The following is a 17,119-nucleotide window of genomic DNA, read 5'->3' on the forward strand; positions in this document are numbered from 1 at the left end:
TGGCGAGTGAAGAACTGCGTCAGCGGCGACTGTCTGACGCAGAGATCTTGCCTTACGCTAAGGACGCATGGGCTTGCCAAAACTACACATGGCAATGCAATGCAAAAAGCGAATCAAATCGAATCGATCAAGCGAGACAAGGTTGATGTCAAGCTCTGTGTCCACTCAAGCGAGTCATTTACAAATTGAAGCAGCTTGTCCGGGCTTCAGCGTTAAAAGAGGTGCGTGCGGAACGCCTGATTTTTTCTGTCCCAACCTTTCGTCTTCTCAATTAAATACAACCCAGGGCAATCAACGTTCGAGAACGAATCTGCTGTGTGCGGCTCTCCTCTGCGCCTGTGATCAGGGAGCAATTAGGCGTGGACCGACGCCTCTCCTTGCAGAATTCCTCCGCAAACATTGCGAGAAGTCATATTTCGTGTGACAGCCGTTTTACACTTCCCCCCATCCTCATACCAGTGTACTGTCACCTTCTTAACAGTATGCTTCCCATACCGGCTCGTCACGAGTAAGAAGAACGGCAGAACCTCTGTCTATACATTTCTACTCGAATACCCAATCTACAAAGTTGCGTCTTGGCATCGTCCATTCCCCTGATGCTGATGATGTACCTGTACCGGCAGGGACATCCGATTCAGTTTCGAGCGCTGCCCGTGTCGGACTTCGACTTGGACTGCTCTCGAGGGAATCTCGACCCGAAGCAGTTCCGAGTGGCAACGATCTCCTCCCTCGTGCACGAGTAGTCGGTCGGGGAGTCGTCGCGATCGATAACGAAGAAGGAATCGAAACCGGAGTGTACGGCAAGAACGGTGCCGAAGCTGTGCGGGTAGGAGTCGCAGTCGCGGTCGGAGTGGAAGGAACCGCTGATCCGATCCCATCGAGGTTTGAGAGCGACGACGTGAGGGAGTCGATTTGAGCATGGTAGCGATCAACCTCGTCGTCTGTCGAGAACCCTTCTCGATCCGCTCCGTACTCGCTGTCACCGTCTTCGTCACTTGAGAGTTCCGCCAATGTTCTTCCTCGTTCCGGGTCAGCCTCATCTCCTGTTCCGGTCTCGTCTCCGTCCCCGTCATCATCGTCCGTAGTGAACTCGGCTTCGGTCTCGGTGAACTCGGCCTCGCTCTCGGAAGCCGAGATTGACGAGACTTCGGTGGACGAGACAGCACTGCTCCAGTCGGTAGCCGAGGGCGTCTCGAACCCATTAACTCGGTCGAGCAAGACGGTGGGATTCGGACGTGCGAGTTGGGGTCTCAGGATGTGCGTGACTCGGGTCGAAGGGTCGAGGGGTGAGAGCGGGCGAGAGAATGATTGCAAGCGGTAGTACCGCGCGAGCGAATGCAACAGGAATCGATGCTGAGGAGCAGGTGCGAGCCACACGAGGGTATGGGGGAGTCGGGTCAGTTCGACCAGAGTGGGTGGAGGAGTCGGAGGCGGACGAGATGACGAGGAGGGTTCGTCGGGTAGAGCTTCATGAGCGGGTTCGAAGGGCAGGTCGTCGAGGGGAGTCGAGTCGAGTATTTTGGCAGCCGAGAGTGAACCGTCGTGGTAGAACCCGGGGCTAACGCGTCCTTCAAACTGCAACCAGGCCTGCAGTTCGCGTTCCATAATCTCGAGCACCTCCTCGATTCGACCTCCTTGTCCCCGCGTGACCTTGTTTCCAACGACGCTCGAGCGTAAAGTTCTCCTGAGTCCGCGAAGCGACATGGAGAACTGCCCAGATACTGAATCGGCACGGGACGAGTCATTCAGAGATGATGACGCTGGAGTCGAGTAGGTCGATCTCGAGAACGCGGTCGGGGGTGGGGCAAACACGGTCGAGAGATCCTTGAGGGACGGTCCAGGAGCAAAATCTGCTCGCGATGGACGATGTAGGTGAGGGTTACCGGCGAGTTGTGCTACAACGGAATCGGCTCAGCTTCTGATTGCGCTTGTCGGGAGATGACAAAGAGGGCAAGGCTCTCTACGAACCATTCTCCCAGCGTCTGCGCTTGCGTTTGCCGCCCGGAGCGTGAGCAGGTTTCGATTTCGAAGACGTCGCGTTCTCGTCTGCCATCGCCGCTCGCTGCTTCTTGCCGATCGCGCCAAGAAGGTGTTTGTTCTTGGGATGTTGCAAGATGGCGGGCATGCTCATTGGAATCGGCCCACCTGCGAGTGCACTGGGCTTGGGAGTGGCGTTTGCGGCAGGGCGCTGTCGGGCGGCATCGAGAGCGACTGCTGCTGGAGGTCGATCACGAGTCGACGCAAGGAGTGCCGCGAGCGCGGGAGAAGGCGCTATATCCATGCTGAAGGGCGATCTGAGAGTGAACGAGGCGTCGAGTGACTCGCTCGATTTGCCGCGCCACAATCGAAACTCGTTGCTTCCCCCTGTCGATGATTCATTTCTCTCTCTCTCTTTGCTGCTCTTCAAGGTACTCGCTCAATCCCATACAAACTCCTGCATTTTCTCAATAGTAGACATGAATGGGTGTTTTGGGTTGTAATACCAAAAAACGACATTATTCGGAATCGCAGAGAAATAGTCTTTCTAATGAACGAGGTTGCTAACCCTATGCGGCAGAATGGACGTCGAGGTCCGTTGGGTGACGAGGAAGGTGGTGACAATTTGGGGGGCAAGATGGCACAACATGGTGTAGAACAGAAACGAAAGGAAGAGGTGAGTCAATCAAGGGTTTCCCGCTTGTGGGTTCAAAGGGGCAATGCGACAGCAAGGGGTCGGCCGAGACCCGGTTCGAGAAGGATGCGATTGAGACCAATGCAGTAGAGAGTCGAGAGTGAGAGACAGAGTGATGGCCGGTGCATCAGCTTTCTTCGGAAGAATCGGTCGCGGAGCTAGTCGACGTCGACGACGCGTGATCGTCTTCTTTGCCAAACAACAGCTTCTTCGATTGATCGTAGACGGCGTCTGTTCAACCCCGAAAGACCGACAGAGTCAACATGAGTTCAACCGATAACAAGAGAAGAGAGGGAGAGATCTCACAAGAGATGGCCACGGCAGGAACGACCTTGACAAGGGTTGGAGTCAAACCTGATACCCACATGTTGTTTAGCCCGCGTGTTCATATCATCTCGCCAAGAGTCTGAATGCTCTCACCCTTGTAGAACCCTCGCCAACCTTCTCGCTGGAAACACTTGATCGCAGCGTCCTTGATTCCCGTGTACACTTGAGGGTGCGCTGGCGTACCCTGCGCTTGCAAACGCGTGCGCACGAGATTCCTGTGAGAATTTACGTCGAACGATCAGTCTCCTGTTTCGGTTCTCAAAGAGGAGCCGTTGCTCCCGGGTTTGCTCACAATGGATAGACGCCTGTTGGCGAATAATTATCGAGCCGTCAGTCACGAATTCGACTTTCGCTGCGAATGCAAGGCGAGCAAACTCACTTGTTGCACCGACCCCTCCGCTGACGGCTCCGAAGCACAAACTGCCCGCAATGCCTGGTTCCTCTCCTGCCCACTTTGTGTAACTGATCTTGATCCCTTCAAACGTACTCATGTCGATCGCAGCGTATGGGAACACTCCGATCAACCCGGCGGGCAATCCTCGAAAGAAAAACTTGATACCGCCTTGTCGATACATGTCGATGAAAGTTTCGAGGATCAACGCGTTGCCTCGTTTCGATCCGCCAGTCGAAGACATGACTCGAGTTTTGAGCGATTCGATCGGGTAGATACTCAGTTGACTGACGACACCTCCGATCCCGCCCGAGATGAACCGACTCGTATTCGAGATCATGGTTTGATCCGGGACCTGGTCCCAGTGTTGTGCAAACACTCGTTTCGCCGACTCATAACTGAGAAACTTGATTGCCGATTCCTGCCGCGACACCACACGAGTTTTTGTCAACATCTGCTTGCTTCTGAAACAAAGAATAAAGAGGAAGCAGCAAAGCTCACTGGAAAGATTTTGATAATGTTGAGCATGTTGCCCGTCCAGAACGCTTTCACTCCACCTTGTCCATACACTGCTCGAACGGCGGCGGCCAAGCTGCCAGCATTGCGACGAGGCGTTTTGGTCTTTTTCACCTGGTCGACAAGTGTCGATGGAGACGGTTTCGGGATCGGAGTGGAAGGCGAAGTGATTAGGTACACTTTTAATCGATCGAAAGGTGCAGTAGCCGTCCTCGAAACTGGATCAAGATGTGAGCACAATTTCCCTGATACGAATGATTAATGTGCTACGTACCTGCACCGGCCATGCCTCCCGCCAAGAGAAATTTGCCCGCTCCCGCAAACATGCCAGGCTCCTCGTCGTCTTCCTCGTCATTTTCCTCGTCTTCTTCCAGAGTAGGTTTCGAAGCCGTGGTCACTGTAGACGACGACGACGATATCGATGAAGTCGAAGAAGTTGCCGAACTTGAAGGGGAAGAGGAAGAGGAAGAAGTGGACCCGGTGACGGTTCTCGTAGGCGGGATCGGGACAACACTCGTACTCGACGTCGAGGCCTGAACCGCACTATCCTCTTTCTCTGCTGCTGACGACGATGCGGCCAATTCGGAACTCTGATCAACGCTCTTGGCGATCGCAGGTTTTGTCGCGGTAGCTTTTGTCGCGGGGTGCAGAGGGACCGGGCTCGCCGTCGAGGGCACACGTTTCCGTTTTTTCGTGCGGATCTCGCGCTCTTCCCGTGCCCACCGACACTCGACCGCTCCACTCGTCGTTCCCTTGTCGTCATCGTCGTGCAGATCGCACATGCGTTTGCGATCGGTACCTGCGCCTTCGAGTTTGACCAGGAGGAGCGGAGACGAAGCCGCTTTCTTCGACGACGAGCCGGTTGCGAGGAACCGATTGAACGAGCTTTTGCCCCTCCCTATCACGACTGTCGAACGCAGGTGGGTCAGGGTTGAACTAAGCAAGGGGTTTTCTTTTTGGACAAATGCCTGCTTACCATCACCATCTTGCGTGAGTCGACTCATCGACGGTCTCGTATTCCGAGTTTGAGATCGATAGTAGTGGAAAATCTCCTTGACACTCGGTTTCCTCGGCAAGAGCTATCGACGCAGGTAAGAATCAGTGTTTGATCCGAAACGAAAGAGAAGGTGAATGTCTTGGGCTGACGATGAGAAAGTCTCGCCACTCCTCCCACCCGATCATGCCATCACCGTCCTGGTCGACGTGATGCACGAACCCTTCGACGAGGGATTTCGTGTCGTCGTCGAGGCCGGCTTGTCGACACGCGTGTTCGAGTTGCGACTTGGTCAACTTGAGTTGGTTGTCGCGATCGAGTTCGATAAAGGTCGAGAACAACAAGCGTTCCTGCTGGTCGGCGTACGACTCGAACTTGCTCCATCTCAGACACGGAGGTTGTTTCGTTGTCGGTGGGGTCGACGTCGACGTTGATGTCGAGAGGGTATCGGCACATTTCGTGTACAATTCCTTGATGTACGCCCTGCGTTCGAGTTCCCATCGTTTCCGGTCTTGTTCGACAGCGGGATCAGTCGAGTTTGACGTCGAAGCGGTCGAAGTAGGCGGCAACGCGAGGTTGGACGACAGTTTCGGTGACGAGGTTGCAGGGTCTGGTGGATTTGGGATCGAATCAAACACTTGACGCAGGCGTTCGAGGCGATTCAGTCTGCCTTCGTGGTCGCGCATTTGGGCGATACTGAGGTGTTCGGGTTCGTTCCCTATGCTGGTTGCCCCAGGTGACGACGATGATGCGAGCCCTTCGTTCTGCGTTTGAGCATGACGTATCGGTCGGAGGGACACGCGCGGGTCCTGCAGGTCGAATGGTTGCGAGATGCGACTCGAGACGAGGTGGTCAAACAGGACGGCGCGCGGGGGCAGAGGTGGAGACAAGTTCGGGGTGGGTCGTATCGGGTCAGACGCCATGATGGTGCTCCCTGAATGGCAATGCACGCAGGTCAGTAATGCTGTGACAGTGCAAGCGTTCACAAGAGAGACGATACCAACAGGTTGATCAAGGTGGGCTAGCAAGCGTGACACGAGCAGGGTCAGTCTAGGAACGTTCTGGTGACGATCCGAGGTCGGATAGAGAGAGTGCTCACGCAGGGAACGGCAAGATGCGAGATGATGTCGGAATGCAATCCAACCCACGGAACTTCACGCAGGGGCAGGGTTAATGCGTGTGCAAGTCAACCTCGAGCTACGGGCTGCTCGTGTCAGACTGTATCCTTCCGAGCGATTTGCGTGGGTGCGAGAAGACGTCAAGTTGAACGAATCAAACCGTTCGCGGATCACTCGCTCCTCTCTCCCCATCTCTCGTCTCGACGAGGCTGATCACTGTACAGTGCCGCTCTCTAGCTATTCTAGTCGAAATATGGCCACTGACGCTTCGACCGCTCTGCTCTCTCACACTCGCACACTCGCAACTCGCACTCTTGCTTTGGCTGTCCCGCTCGGCTCGGCGCGCAGACCATGATCCTGCGGAGTCCATTGCACTCGGTGCGACGCCTAGTCGTGACGCAGCCAAGGCGCGCATTCTCTGCCGCAGTGCCTAGGCGTGCTCCGCTCGGTCCCGATTCAGCCCAAGTCCCGCTCGACGCCGCGCTCGAGCCGACTCTGCTCGAACCGCTGTCATCCGTGTTTCTCGCCGTTCCCCCGGCCCTCGCCGTGTCATATGCCGTCTTCATCCCACTCGTGACCGTTCTGTATCGCTCTGTAACGACCCTGCCCGTCGTGCTGTGGCAGCGTCGGCGCACGCGTCGGTTCCTCGACCTCGTCCTGCCCCGACTGCGTCCGCGACAACAACAAATCGCACTCTTGACCCGCGACGAGTGTCGGCGCGCAAACCGCTCGTACCCAGAGTACCTCAAGTTGTACAAGCAGCGCGCAAAGGACGTCGCGCGCGAGCTCACCCGCCAGTACCGCTGTACTCCGCTCGTGACCCTCGTCGTCCCCCCACTCGTGCACATCCCGATATTCGTCACGGCGACGTTGACCTTGCGCGACGCGTGCACGCGCGCGATCGCCGCGCTCGGCCTCGACTCTGCCGCGGCTTCAACCACGTCGATCACCACGTCCGCCCTCGATCATCTGCATGCGTTGGGTGCATCGAGTTTTGCGTGGTGTCCGAGTCTCGTCCTGCCCGATCCGACCATGAACTTGCCCCTCGGAGTCGGACTCGTAACTCTCCTGAATGTTGAACTGAGTGCGAAGAACCGATTGCGCCAAACTGCCGCGGAACAACGAAACATCGACGCTCCGCCCCCGAACCCTGCACCCTCCCCGGCAGGAGGTTCGACCGTCGTGAGTGCGAGCGAGAAACGGAGGATCGTTGCGCGTCGAGCGAGGGACGGACAACATGTCCGGGTACGCCCATACTCGACCGGAACTGCAACGGTCGAGCAGCCCACAAAGCCCGACACGGCCAAGATTGTCACCAACGTGTTGAGGTTTGCTTCGATCGCGTTTATCCCCGTTGCCGGGCTGGCCCCTTCTGTATGTTACCCCTTGTTTCATGTCTCACGATATCGGCGGAGAGACTGATTGCTTTTTCGCTACTTGTTCAGGCGGTCTGTTTGTACTGGATCACATCAAACCTGTTCACGCTCGTGCAGAACGCCGTGTTTGCCCTGTACGATCGTCGACGGGAGCGGGACAAACGAATTGGCATGATCCTGTCAGGCAAATCGCTGTAGTCGTTGTTAGAGCCCTGCACTGTCGATTTAAATCGAGGTTGCGGATGTAGAAAGTCCAGTGTCGGAAAACAGAGGCGTGACTCTCTCTCTCGTGAGCCGTGCTCCCCTCCCCAGGATGGACACAGGATGGACACAGGATGGACACAATCCAATCAAAAGTCGAGGCTACAAGCCTGTCGTACTCGACATGAGCTTACTCTGTGGCGTATTTGGCGCAATCTCGAGTTGCGTCTCTCCACAAACTGTACACTGCGTGGCATCTCGCAATAAGGAAGCGTATGTTACTAGCGAGAGCATGTGCAAAGAAGCTAGTATCCTTGGACGCGACTTGGCGGCACCGAGACTTGACGAGTCCAAGCTCGTCTCGACGCCGCGACATTTCAAGGCGCAGATTTGGGGTCCATCTATGAAGGGCGTCCTCAGGGTCCTCAGGGTCGGATGCCTGCACTATGTGCACGACTTCGCTGTCGTGAAAGATGGTCAACAGCTTGGTTGAATTGAAAAGCACACACAGAGCGGCGCAGGGTCAATTAAACGGGGTGATTTGCGGTTTGACCGTATCGCTCTTGCTTTCGCCTGCAAAGCTAGCCTGAACGTGCCTTGGAAAGATCGTCCGCTTAGAGCCCGCGCGAGACAAGGAGGAAAGAAAAAGGAGTGGTAAAGGAGAAAGACCCTCTTAGTACATGGACAAGGAGTTTGCGCAAAAATCCAAAGCTGAAATCAAGAGGTGACACATATCCTGTTCGTCCCCCCATGCGGCATTGTCAATAGGATCCTCATGATCCTCTGAGGTTACATCTGCCGTCTAGTTGTCAACTTGTAGGGTGCGAGCGCACAAGGCAGAGTCAGCGCGGAAGGAACCCGAATTCCGCGGGGTTGTTTCGCAAAATCCGTAAAGTTTTTTGCTCTCGGTCGCATCGACTCGGGTGATGTACGCTGAGCATACTTTGTGTGAAAGATTGGCGTGTTCTGAGAGCAGAAATGATCAGATTGGTCATCATGCCGAAGATCGGACAAGTGGAGGACTTTCTACTCTTTGCTTATCATCCACGATGGACGCCGTTCAACCTCACATCGTTGACGATGGCAAGCCCGTTGCTATCGATCTCAGTCATCACCTGTCTAGCCTCGCCAAGAATCGAGTTCCTTCGCCTCTGAAGGTAAGCACCGCGTGGTTCCCCTGATCTCCCTGATACTCATCCTTCTTCTTGGTCAGGGAATGTACAAGTATTTTGTTCGCCCCGGTATCCTTCAACTCGCCGGCGGTGTACCGAACCCTGCCGTATTCCCGTTCGAAACGATCACGTGCACGTCGCTCAAGAGCAACACCTTTAAAACCGCTCCGACTCCCGGCTATGTTCAGTCTTTGTGGAACTGGATCAAAGGTGTCGAGACGGACGAATGGGTCCTTGAAAAGTACGACAAGGACAAAACCAAATTTCAGTTGAGCACCGCATTGCAATACGGTACGCTTTCTGTTTCTCCCCCTCTCGTTTCATTGCCCTTCCGCGTTCGCCGGAACCACTGCTGATTCACCGCATTTCCACCACGAACAGGGACCGCCCAAGGACTTCCCGGCCTGCACCAATTCATTGACCAATTCGTCGCGCACGTCTTTGATCCCGCCTACTCGGATTTCAAGACAGTCATCAACGCCGGTTCAACCGATGCGTGGAGCAAGATTGTCACGACTTTGTGCGAGCCGGGAGACGGTGTCTTGTGCGAAGAATGGACTTACCCTTCTGCTCTGGCGTAAGATCCTTTCCCGGCATTACTCAGGGAGAGGTCACTCAAGGTGCCCGCTTGCTTGTAGTACGGCCTGGCCCCACGGCATGAAACCCGTTCCTCTCCCGATGGACGGTGGAGGGCTCACCGTCTCGGGAATGGACCAACTCCTCGGTTCGTGGGATCCCGCGCAACACGACGGTATGAGACGGTGAGTTTCCCATCCCTCCCCTTCTCGCAGCTACATTTTCGCTCATTTCAGAAGCATATGTTGCCAAATAAAGCCCGAGAATCCTCTACACGGTTCCGGTTTGCCAAAATCCGACGGGAGCGACAATGACGTTTGAACGCAAACGAGAGATTTACGCCCTCGCCGTCAAGTACGACGTGATCATTGTCGAGGATGACCGTAAGCTCCACTTGTCCCCCATGCCCGTGCTATTTTCGCTCTGGACCGCTGCTGATCGATCCTTTGTATTCTTTCTACTTTTGTCGGCCGACAGCTTACTACTTCCTCCAAGCCGGGCCTTATTCACCACCTTCTGTTCGTGCTCAGTCTGACCGCGCCAAGAGCAGTCGGTCCGAGACGGACGAAGAGTTCCTTAAGAGTCTGGTCCCTTCGTACCTCAGATGTGACTACCAAGGTCGCGTCGTCCGAATTGACACCTTTTCGAGTTCGTCATCTCTCCTCTCTCTCGAGCGCGGACGTTTCCCTCTGACACTGTCGACGGATCTCGTCTGGAACATTAGAAACAATCTGTCCCGGATCTCGACTAGGATTCACAGTTGCGAGTCCGATCATCGCAGAACGACTCGAAAAGGCGAACGAGTCTTCGACTCAATCTGCCAGTGGATTCTCGCAAGCCCTCGTTGGCAAGCTTCTCGCCGAACAATGGGGACTCGACGGCTACTTGCGTTGGTTGAAAGGTTAGCGCGAGGGCCTGTTTCCCTTTCTCCTCCCATTCTTCAATTTGGATTGACAATACGTGCATCGTCTGCAGGTATAAAGGCGCAGTACCGAGATCGACGAGATGTCATGGTTGACCTGTTGGTCGAGTCGACCGATGCTGGACTCGAAGGTCGCAAGTCTTCGACCGGCGATCTGTACGAACTCTTTGCGCGAGGTGGACGAGACGAGAAAGGCTTCTCGCTCATGAAGAATGGCGAGAAAGACCCCTCCGGCAAGAAGCTGCTGAGCTTTGTGGCTCCCGAAGGTGGCATGTTCAGTGCGTCGCTCTCTCGTTCCCTTTGTATGCGCAATGAGGATGCTGATCTGAAGTCCTCTGGCGTAGTTTGGCTTCGAATTCATTTCGCCCAACATCCATCGTACGGTCGACTATCCCTTTCCTACCTCCTTCAGTCCCTCTGGACCGACTTGGCCGAACACGACGTTCTCGTTGCACCGGGATCCATGTTTTCCGGACGTGCTTTCCCTCCCGAAGTACCGACCGACGAATACACCCCGTCCGACGACTTTTCCGAAGCGGCTTGGCAAGCGTCGGTCGACGAACAGGAGGGCGACGGGTTCTTCCGAATCTCGTTCTCGTCCGCCTCGAGGGAAGAGATGAAACGTGCAACCGACATTGTCGGCAAGCGCGTCGCCAAGTTCTTCTCGTCCTGACCGAGACGTACCCCGCCGTTTTGTCTCTCTCTCTCTCCTCTCGCTCTGTTCACTCTCTCGTCTGTAGCCTCTTGAAGATCTATTTGTTGCAATCAATTTCCCTGCTGTTTTCACATAATCTTCTGACCCTGTACCCACACTGCTTTGCGATCGACCTCGCTGCCGTTGCACCACCATTTCTCCACTTTCTCCTCGATTGTGATCTCGCTGCCGTCTTCGCGTTCGAACCAATCGACTCTCGAACCTTTTGTCCGCACTCGGATCAGCTGCGCGTCGAACGCCTGACCAACCTTGAGCTGCCCAACTCGGTTCGTTTCGTCGAGTCCCAACGCTTGAGCTCCTCCCAGAGTTGCGAGGTACATGGATTCCTTCCAGCTGATCGCGAGGCTTTCTCGTTCCTCCGGCTCCTGGTCGTCCTCTTGTCGTGTTCCCTGTCGTAATCTCGAGATCCCAACGCTCCACCGCATGTTTTCGTCGAGTCCCACTCGGTACCCTCCGCTGATATCTGATCCCAACCCAACTTTAACCTGTGCGTTCCACGCTTCTCGCAAAGCGAGTTGTCGTTCGGAGGAAAAGTACACGTTCGAGAGGGGACAGTGAGCGATCGCGGTTCCGGTCTGAGCGAACAACGCGAGGTCGGTATCATTCGCGTGCGTGCAATGCGCCATAAGCGCTTTCGGTCCCAAAAGTCCGAGCTGTTTTATGAAATAGATCGATCGATTCGTCAGAACATCCTCTTCTTTCCGGTTTTGAGACCCATGGAGGAAAAGTTGAGAGACCTCGTGAAACAGTTCGACGTCCGTTTGACCTCCGAGCAAGTGCTTGCACAATTCGACCTCGCCTCGGCTTTCGGCGAGATGTGATTGTACTCTGACCCGAGTTTCGTCCGCGAGCATTTTCAACCCGCTCAAGAGTTTGTTTGTGCACGTCGGTACGAATCGAGGCGTAATGACCGGTTCAACGGTCTGGAGATGTCGAGGCTTGGACGTTTCGACTAGTTGACGAGTCAATTCAATGAACCTTCGAGTTTCGGCCAGCGATTGTTCGGTCGTTTCAATGTAAGTTGCTGGCGAGTTTTGATCCATCGCGACTTTGCCAATCTGACCTCGAAGTCCCGCATTGAGGAATGTCCGAGCAAGGACGAGGCTTTGAATCACCCGAAAAAGAGGATCATCAGCGAGGAACACTTGTGCACGATGATCAGGCCTGAGAGTAACTGACTTTGCTTCGACCGAAATCGTGCCAAAGACGCTAGCTGCAGTCGTACCGTTCTCGATCATACGCTCGACGAGTCGCCCATAAACTCGCTTGCCGTACCCATCTGGATCGCGATCGATTCGAGCTTCCGCTTTGAACGTGTACGCTTCGAGCTGTTTATATCGAGCAACAACAATTCGTAAGGGCCCCTCAATCGGATTCAAGGAATTTCGAGGTGTCGGTTTCGCACCCATTCCATGAGCGGCTTGTCCAGCGCCATGCCCGCGTTAACATACTGAGGAGCGTGGACTGTGGAAGAAAAGCTGGGTCTGTTCTTGTCTGTATCTCGTAACTCAGGTGAAAACTGTACTGTGAGTATCTACAAAGCCCGGAAGAATCCAGGCATCCGGTCCCAGTCGCATTAGCCGTTCATGAGGGAATCCGCTTTGCTGAGCGAGCCGGAGATACTCGAGTGAATCAAGTGTTTCGCTCGACTCGAGGTGCACGATGTAACCTTGCTTGTTGACGACTATCCTGAAGAGTGTGAGCAAACGCCAGTCGTTGGGCGAGACGAAAAGAGAGAGAAATCGGAAGTACCAAGAACTTGATCAACGAGGATAGACAGCGAGCGGTCGACTTCAGACGACAGGACAGTGCCAACAAACACCCAATCTACGTCCGAATGATCGAGTTGGCGATCCATGCTGTAGAGGTTAGGGATTGAGGAGAAGAACGGTCTATTCCCGGAAGTGGGGGAGATAAGATAATTTTTGAGCGGGTCGTCCGTTTCTGGCTTGAACGCTGTTGTCAGCTGCGTGACGATCCGCAAGCCACACAATAGACATGAATCATCTCTCATCGTCCAGTAAGATCAGCATCCAGTAGGATTCGCAAGTTTGAAGAGCTACTTATCGGCAGCGAAATAGGCTGCAGGAAGATCAGGATCGAGGTTCTCGAAGCTCTAGAGATTGGAAAGAGCCAAACACGAAGACATTACAGGCCAGTAGAAGGAGAGTCTCGTGTTTGAGACGGGCAGGGGTATCACAGAGTCACAAAGAGACACTAGGGTTATAGGGTTTGAAAGCGCTCATCGGGGTAGAGTTTTAGGCCGTTGCCGGCGTCGAGCATCGTTCAGTTCCGAACGCACCTACTCGTACCATACAGAGAGGATTCGTCAGATTGAAGACAGCTCCTAGAATCGAAAAGAGTCACAACGCCACAACGCACCAGTTCGACAAAGAGAGGTACGAGGCGAGGGATATGGAACAACTTTGGCGGGTCGATCGGTGCTCGGTCCTTCTTTCGTGACTTTTTCGGAATTTGTGGTCCGATCGGTTGCAGCAGAGGTCCGTTCGACTTGTTGGACGTGCCAGAGGCGGCATTTGATTGTGTCGAGGGTCCTTCGGTTTCGGACGAAGCGTCCGAGTCTTCGTACTCGACCTCATCCTCGTCCGAAGAAGCGTCTTCGGCTTCGACATCGTTGACATCGTCCATGACCGAACTGATGTGCAACCCGTCCATGACGCTCGAGACGAACGCGGCATCGACGTCACGTTCCGACTCTTGCCCTTTCGTCAAACGTTTCGTCATGCGTTCGTGGTGCGCGAGTTTCAACTTGCGATGGTACTCGACGACGGCGTCGACCTCCTTGAGAACTTCCTCCCGCTCGGAACCTCCCACCGGCAGGAGAAAGTCGAGCGAGACGGGTGAAGGCAGTCCATCCCGGACAAAGTTGATAAAGAGCTCGATCCAAGACATGAGGTTGTCGAACAAGCCTTCACCCTTTGAGTGTACTTGATGAACAAAGCTGTAGAAACGCGCTTCGTGACGTGCGACCAGGTCGACGAAAATTTGGACCGTCCTTTGCGGGTCCGTCAGGTTCGCTGGGATTCGAGACAGGAATCGTCAATCAATGCAAGCTGTCGTAACGAGAAAGAGCTGCTGACCTTCTTCGGCAGCTTCAACCGTCTTGATCAGGTCGTTGACAAACACCTGGAGATCACTGAGCGAGTCGGCAATGTTTGCAGCCTTGTAGACTTTGGCGAGAGGCTCGTAAAAGATGGTGACAATGTCTTTCAACAGTTCCGACGTGCTTCCCTGTTTCGAATCGGATACACATGAATGCATCAGTTCTGCTTGATCGCATACAAGAATACCGGGAATCGGTACGGACCTCGAAAATCAACTCGATCAATTGTTCCTTGTCTCGAGCTTTCGTGATGAGGCGGCGGTACACATGGAGATCTTCGTACAGCCACGCATCGTCATTCTCAGGACCTTCGTCGTCTTCTTCCGGATCCGACAGCTGGTCTCGTTCGTGTTTGTATTCGTCGTACGCAACAGCGCATCGAGCGAGCCGCTGCATCGTTCTCGCATCGAGTCGAGGCGCTTCGGAGGACCGCAGAATGACCGTCATGATGTCGAGATTTTCGGCAACTATCAGGACCCAAACCATGTCAGTAAAACCGAGGTCAGAATGGGTGTTTCTGTGTTGGTCTCACCTGCATCCGCTCGAAGCTCATCTTGTCCCTCCTTGTGCATGTCGACAAACTGTCTCACTTTGTCACACAATCGATCGTCTCCAATCTTGCGCGCGACCATGTCGGCATCTTCTCGCAGGTCGCGCACTTCGTCGTTCAACCCGCTGCTAAACATTTTCTGCAACAGGCTCGTCGAACCGAACGGTCTCGCAAGGAACAAGTCGAGTACCGATCGCACCATCGCGACTGGGTTTGAAATCTTGAGGATCCCTCGCAGCATAAAGTACGGCATCAACCCGTGCATGCGTTTCAGTTGCGCAAACACGGACGACGAGTTGTCGGACCCGAGGAACAATTGATAGATTGTTGATGCGAGACTGCATTGAACTGGTAAGGTCAGCGCCGCTTGTTGAAAAGCCACAAACGAGCAAGAAAAGACAAAGAGAAACCGACGAGATTCGAGCCCATTCAATCACTTTGCGGTACTCGATCGGTAGATCCTCGACATGTTCCGTTTGCCGAATCGTGCCAAACACTCGCGAGAGTCCATCGTGTTTGACGAGTTCTTCCCGGAACCCGCGCAGGTACCCTTCGAGTTCTTCGACTCGGTCTTCGACTTCACTCTTGAACGAGTTTGCTTCCTGTTCGCGAATGCGATCCATCTCGTCGCGGATGACGACGTCGTGTTCCTCTTTTGACGAGAGCTCGATCGGACTCTCGAGCAGGAACGTTTGGAATGCTGCGGACGAGGACAAGACTGGGTTCGCGAGCAAGTGGCGCAAGTACGCTCGCAGGGTGAGTCGGTTCCGTTCGCGTGCGAGTGAAGGGAGGTGCGCTGGATCGACAATCGGGTTCTCGTCTGCATCGCGCTGGAACGAAGTGCGGGGTGAGCTCGGGGGAGAAGCCGAGGCTTGCATCTGCACCGATCGCTTGTCTTTTGCAGGTGGGCCTTTGACATCTTCTTCGACGCACTCTTTGCGAAGCTACGATCCGACGAGAATGGGCCTCAGCTACTCGTCATTTCGCAGCTGTATCAAAATGGAAAATATACTCACGGTCTCGGCCAATCGAACAAAGTCTCCGTACCGCCTCGCGACAAACACATCTGGTTTTCCCTTGCGTCGAGTGCGGACGATGAACTCTTCGTGACTCTTGTTCTTGATCCTGCCCTTGACGACCATGTTGCGCACGCTGACGACGTTGATCGAAAACACTTCGCCCTTCGTGTCGGCTTTGGTCAGGTTGCCACGTTTCTTGACCTGGAGTGCCGCTGCTGAACCTTGTTGTTGCGAAGCGGGTACGGCCGTGTGGGTCGACCCGTCGTCCTCGATGCGGACGACTTCCTCGCGGCCTTCGTTCTCGGTCAACTTGATCGCGGCGCTCATGACCAACCCGAGGTGTTTCTCGACTTTGCCCGCGATGCGTTTGCGTTTCGTCGTCGCTTCGCGTTCGTCCGACGAGCTGATGTTGCGCGACACGAACGAATACACGAACGGTTGCAACTTGTGCGAGAAGAACGTTGGGGGGCACCCGGCGAGGAACGGGAACGACAGGACGAAATGGTTGAACACGAAGCGCATGAATGGGAGGTCGAGTTGTCGTTCTTCGCTCTGTTGCTCCTCGAGCGCTTCGACCGATCCGGGTTGTGGCGCGGGTTTCGGCACGCCATCGACAAAGCGGGATCTCGGGAGGAACGGAGGACCGAGGACCGAGAGGGCTCCGGGACTGTCGAGGGTGGTGAGCTCTTTGACAAACTCGAGCGTGACGAGTTCCCGCTTGAGGTAGTGCGCGCGCAAGGGAGTGAGTTGGAGTGGGTCGTGTGCAGGGGGTGCGAGACTCGATGCGATTGAAGGCGAGTACAGTCCGAGGTCGGAAGCGAGTGAGCTCGTGCGGGTAGGTTTCCGACGGGGTTCAGGGACGAGCAGCGACGATTTGGGCGTTGAAGGCGAAAGCGGGGGTCGATCCGACATGGTGTCGAGCTGCGTGGAACAGACAAAGCGTAGAGGTCAGCTTATGCATTGTAGCACCTCTTGTAGGGTGCATCATCGCGGTTCGGGGATTGTCGAGAAACCCCCACTTCCGACTGTCATCACATCTGCCCTGCCTGCAGCCTCGCTTGTGTATCCGTCTCTTTCCGACACAGTAGCACTAGCTCACAGCTGGACTGACGAGATCAACGCGGTGCTGAGAGCGCAAAGGCGACGTACCGAGTTGATTGATCGAACCGTGACACAACCGTTCGGAACTCGTTCACTACCGAGCTTGAAGTTGACGGTGTATGATTACACGAGTCGGGCGAGGTAAGCGAGGTCGGATCGATAGTCTAGTGGTGCCGAGAGAACGCAACTCGAGAAATGACGACAGGTTTCTTGATTCCCCTCTGCGCACGCGCAACTTTCAACTCGCTTCGCAGCAAATCTCTATTTCTATTCTCTTTGTCTATCCAAAGTTTTTCCTAGTCTGTTACCTAATTCCCTCTGATCTGTGAACGAGTCGAGACAAAAT

General features: G+C 54.7%; 6 protein-coding genes across 6 annotated transcripts; 2 read left to right on the forward strand and 4 right to left on the reverse strand.

The window, feature by feature from the left end:
• Positions 1-543: 543 nt before the first annotated feature.
• JCM15063_002785 (uncharacterized protein) lies at positions 544-2,281 on the reverse strand (the record flags this gene model as incomplete). Its single annotated transcript, XM_076680953.1, has 2 exons — positions 544-1,895; positions 1,969-2,281. 2 exons carry the CDS (start codon positions 2,279-2,281, stop codon positions 544-546), a joined length of 1,665 nt encoding a protein of 554 aa, XP_076531885.1.
• A 517-nt stretch (positions 2,282-2,798) lies between these two features.
• Positions 2,799-5,822, reverse strand: JCM15063_002786 (uncharacterized protein; the record flags this gene model as incomplete). Its single annotated transcript, XM_076680954.1, has 9 exons — positions 2,799-2,902; positions 2,978-3,025; positions 3,092-3,213; positions 3,291-3,303; positions 3,378-3,810; positions 3,891-4,123; positions 4,180-4,812; positions 4,882-4,984; positions 5,052-5,822. The coding sequence occupies 9 exons, from the start codon at positions 5,820-5,822 to the stop codon at positions 2,799-2,801; spliced, it is 2,460 nt and encodes an 819-aa protein (XP_076531886.1).
• Positions 5,823-6,368: 546 nt separating this feature from the next.
• On the forward strand, positions 6,369-7,591 carry COX18 (membrane insertase COX18; the record flags this gene model as incomplete). The annotated part of the gene is made up of 2 exons (XM_076680955.1): positions 6,369-7,391; positions 7,463-7,591. The coding sequence occupies 2 exons, from the start codon at positions 6,369-6,371 to the stop codon at positions 7,589-7,591; spliced, it is 1,152 nt and encodes a 383-aa protein (XP_076531887.1).
• A 1,052-nt stretch (positions 7,592-8,643) lies between these two features.
• Positions 8,644-10,937, forward strand: JCM15063_002788 (aminotransferase-like domain-containing protein; the record flags this gene model as incomplete). The annotated part of the gene is made up of 9 exons (XM_076680956.1): positions 8,644-8,751; positions 8,808-9,057; positions 9,148-9,343; positions 9,405-9,527; positions 9,601-9,725; positions 9,820-9,990; positions 10,067-10,243; positions 10,318-10,542; positions 10,609-10,937. The coding sequence occupies 9 exons, from the start codon at positions 8,644-8,646 to the stop codon at positions 10,935-10,937; spliced, it is 1,704 nt and encodes a 567-aa protein (XP_076531888.1).
• Positions 10,938-11,047: 110 nt separating this feature from the next.
• On the reverse strand, positions 11,048-12,837 carry JCM15063_002789 (uncharacterized protein; the record flags this gene model as incomplete). Its single annotated transcript, XM_076680957.1, has 6 exons — positions 11,048-11,632; positions 11,717-12,083; positions 12,159-12,307; positions 12,385-12,443; positions 12,505-12,663; positions 12,732-12,837. The coding sequence occupies 6 exons, from the start codon at positions 12,835-12,837 to the stop codon at positions 11,048-11,050; spliced, it is 1,425 nt and encodes a 474-aa protein (XP_076531889.1).
• A 384-nt stretch (positions 12,838-13,221) lies between these two features.
• On the reverse strand, positions 13,222-16,584 carry JCM15063_002790 (PX domain-containing protein; the record flags this gene model as incomplete). Its single annotated transcript, XM_076680958.1, has 7 exons — positions 13,222-13,281; positions 13,362-14,017; positions 14,081-14,231; positions 14,308-14,570; positions 14,636-14,991; positions 15,068-15,597; positions 15,670-16,584. 7 exons carry the CDS (start codon positions 16,582-16,584, stop codon positions 13,222-13,224), a joined length of 2,931 nt encoding a protein of 976 aa, XP_076531890.1.
• Positions 16,585-17,119: the final 535 nt, after the last annotated feature.

The sequence above is a fragment of the Sporobolomyces koalae genome (assembly GCF_050403365.1).
Source record: "Sporobolomyces koalae JCM15063 DNA, S_koalae_JCM15063T_v1_ctg50, whole genome shotgun sequence".
Taxonomy (NCBI): domain Eukaryota; kingdom Fungi; phylum Basidiomycota; class Microbotryomycetes; order Sporidiobolales; family Sporidiobolaceae; genus Sporobolomyces; species Sporobolomyces koalae.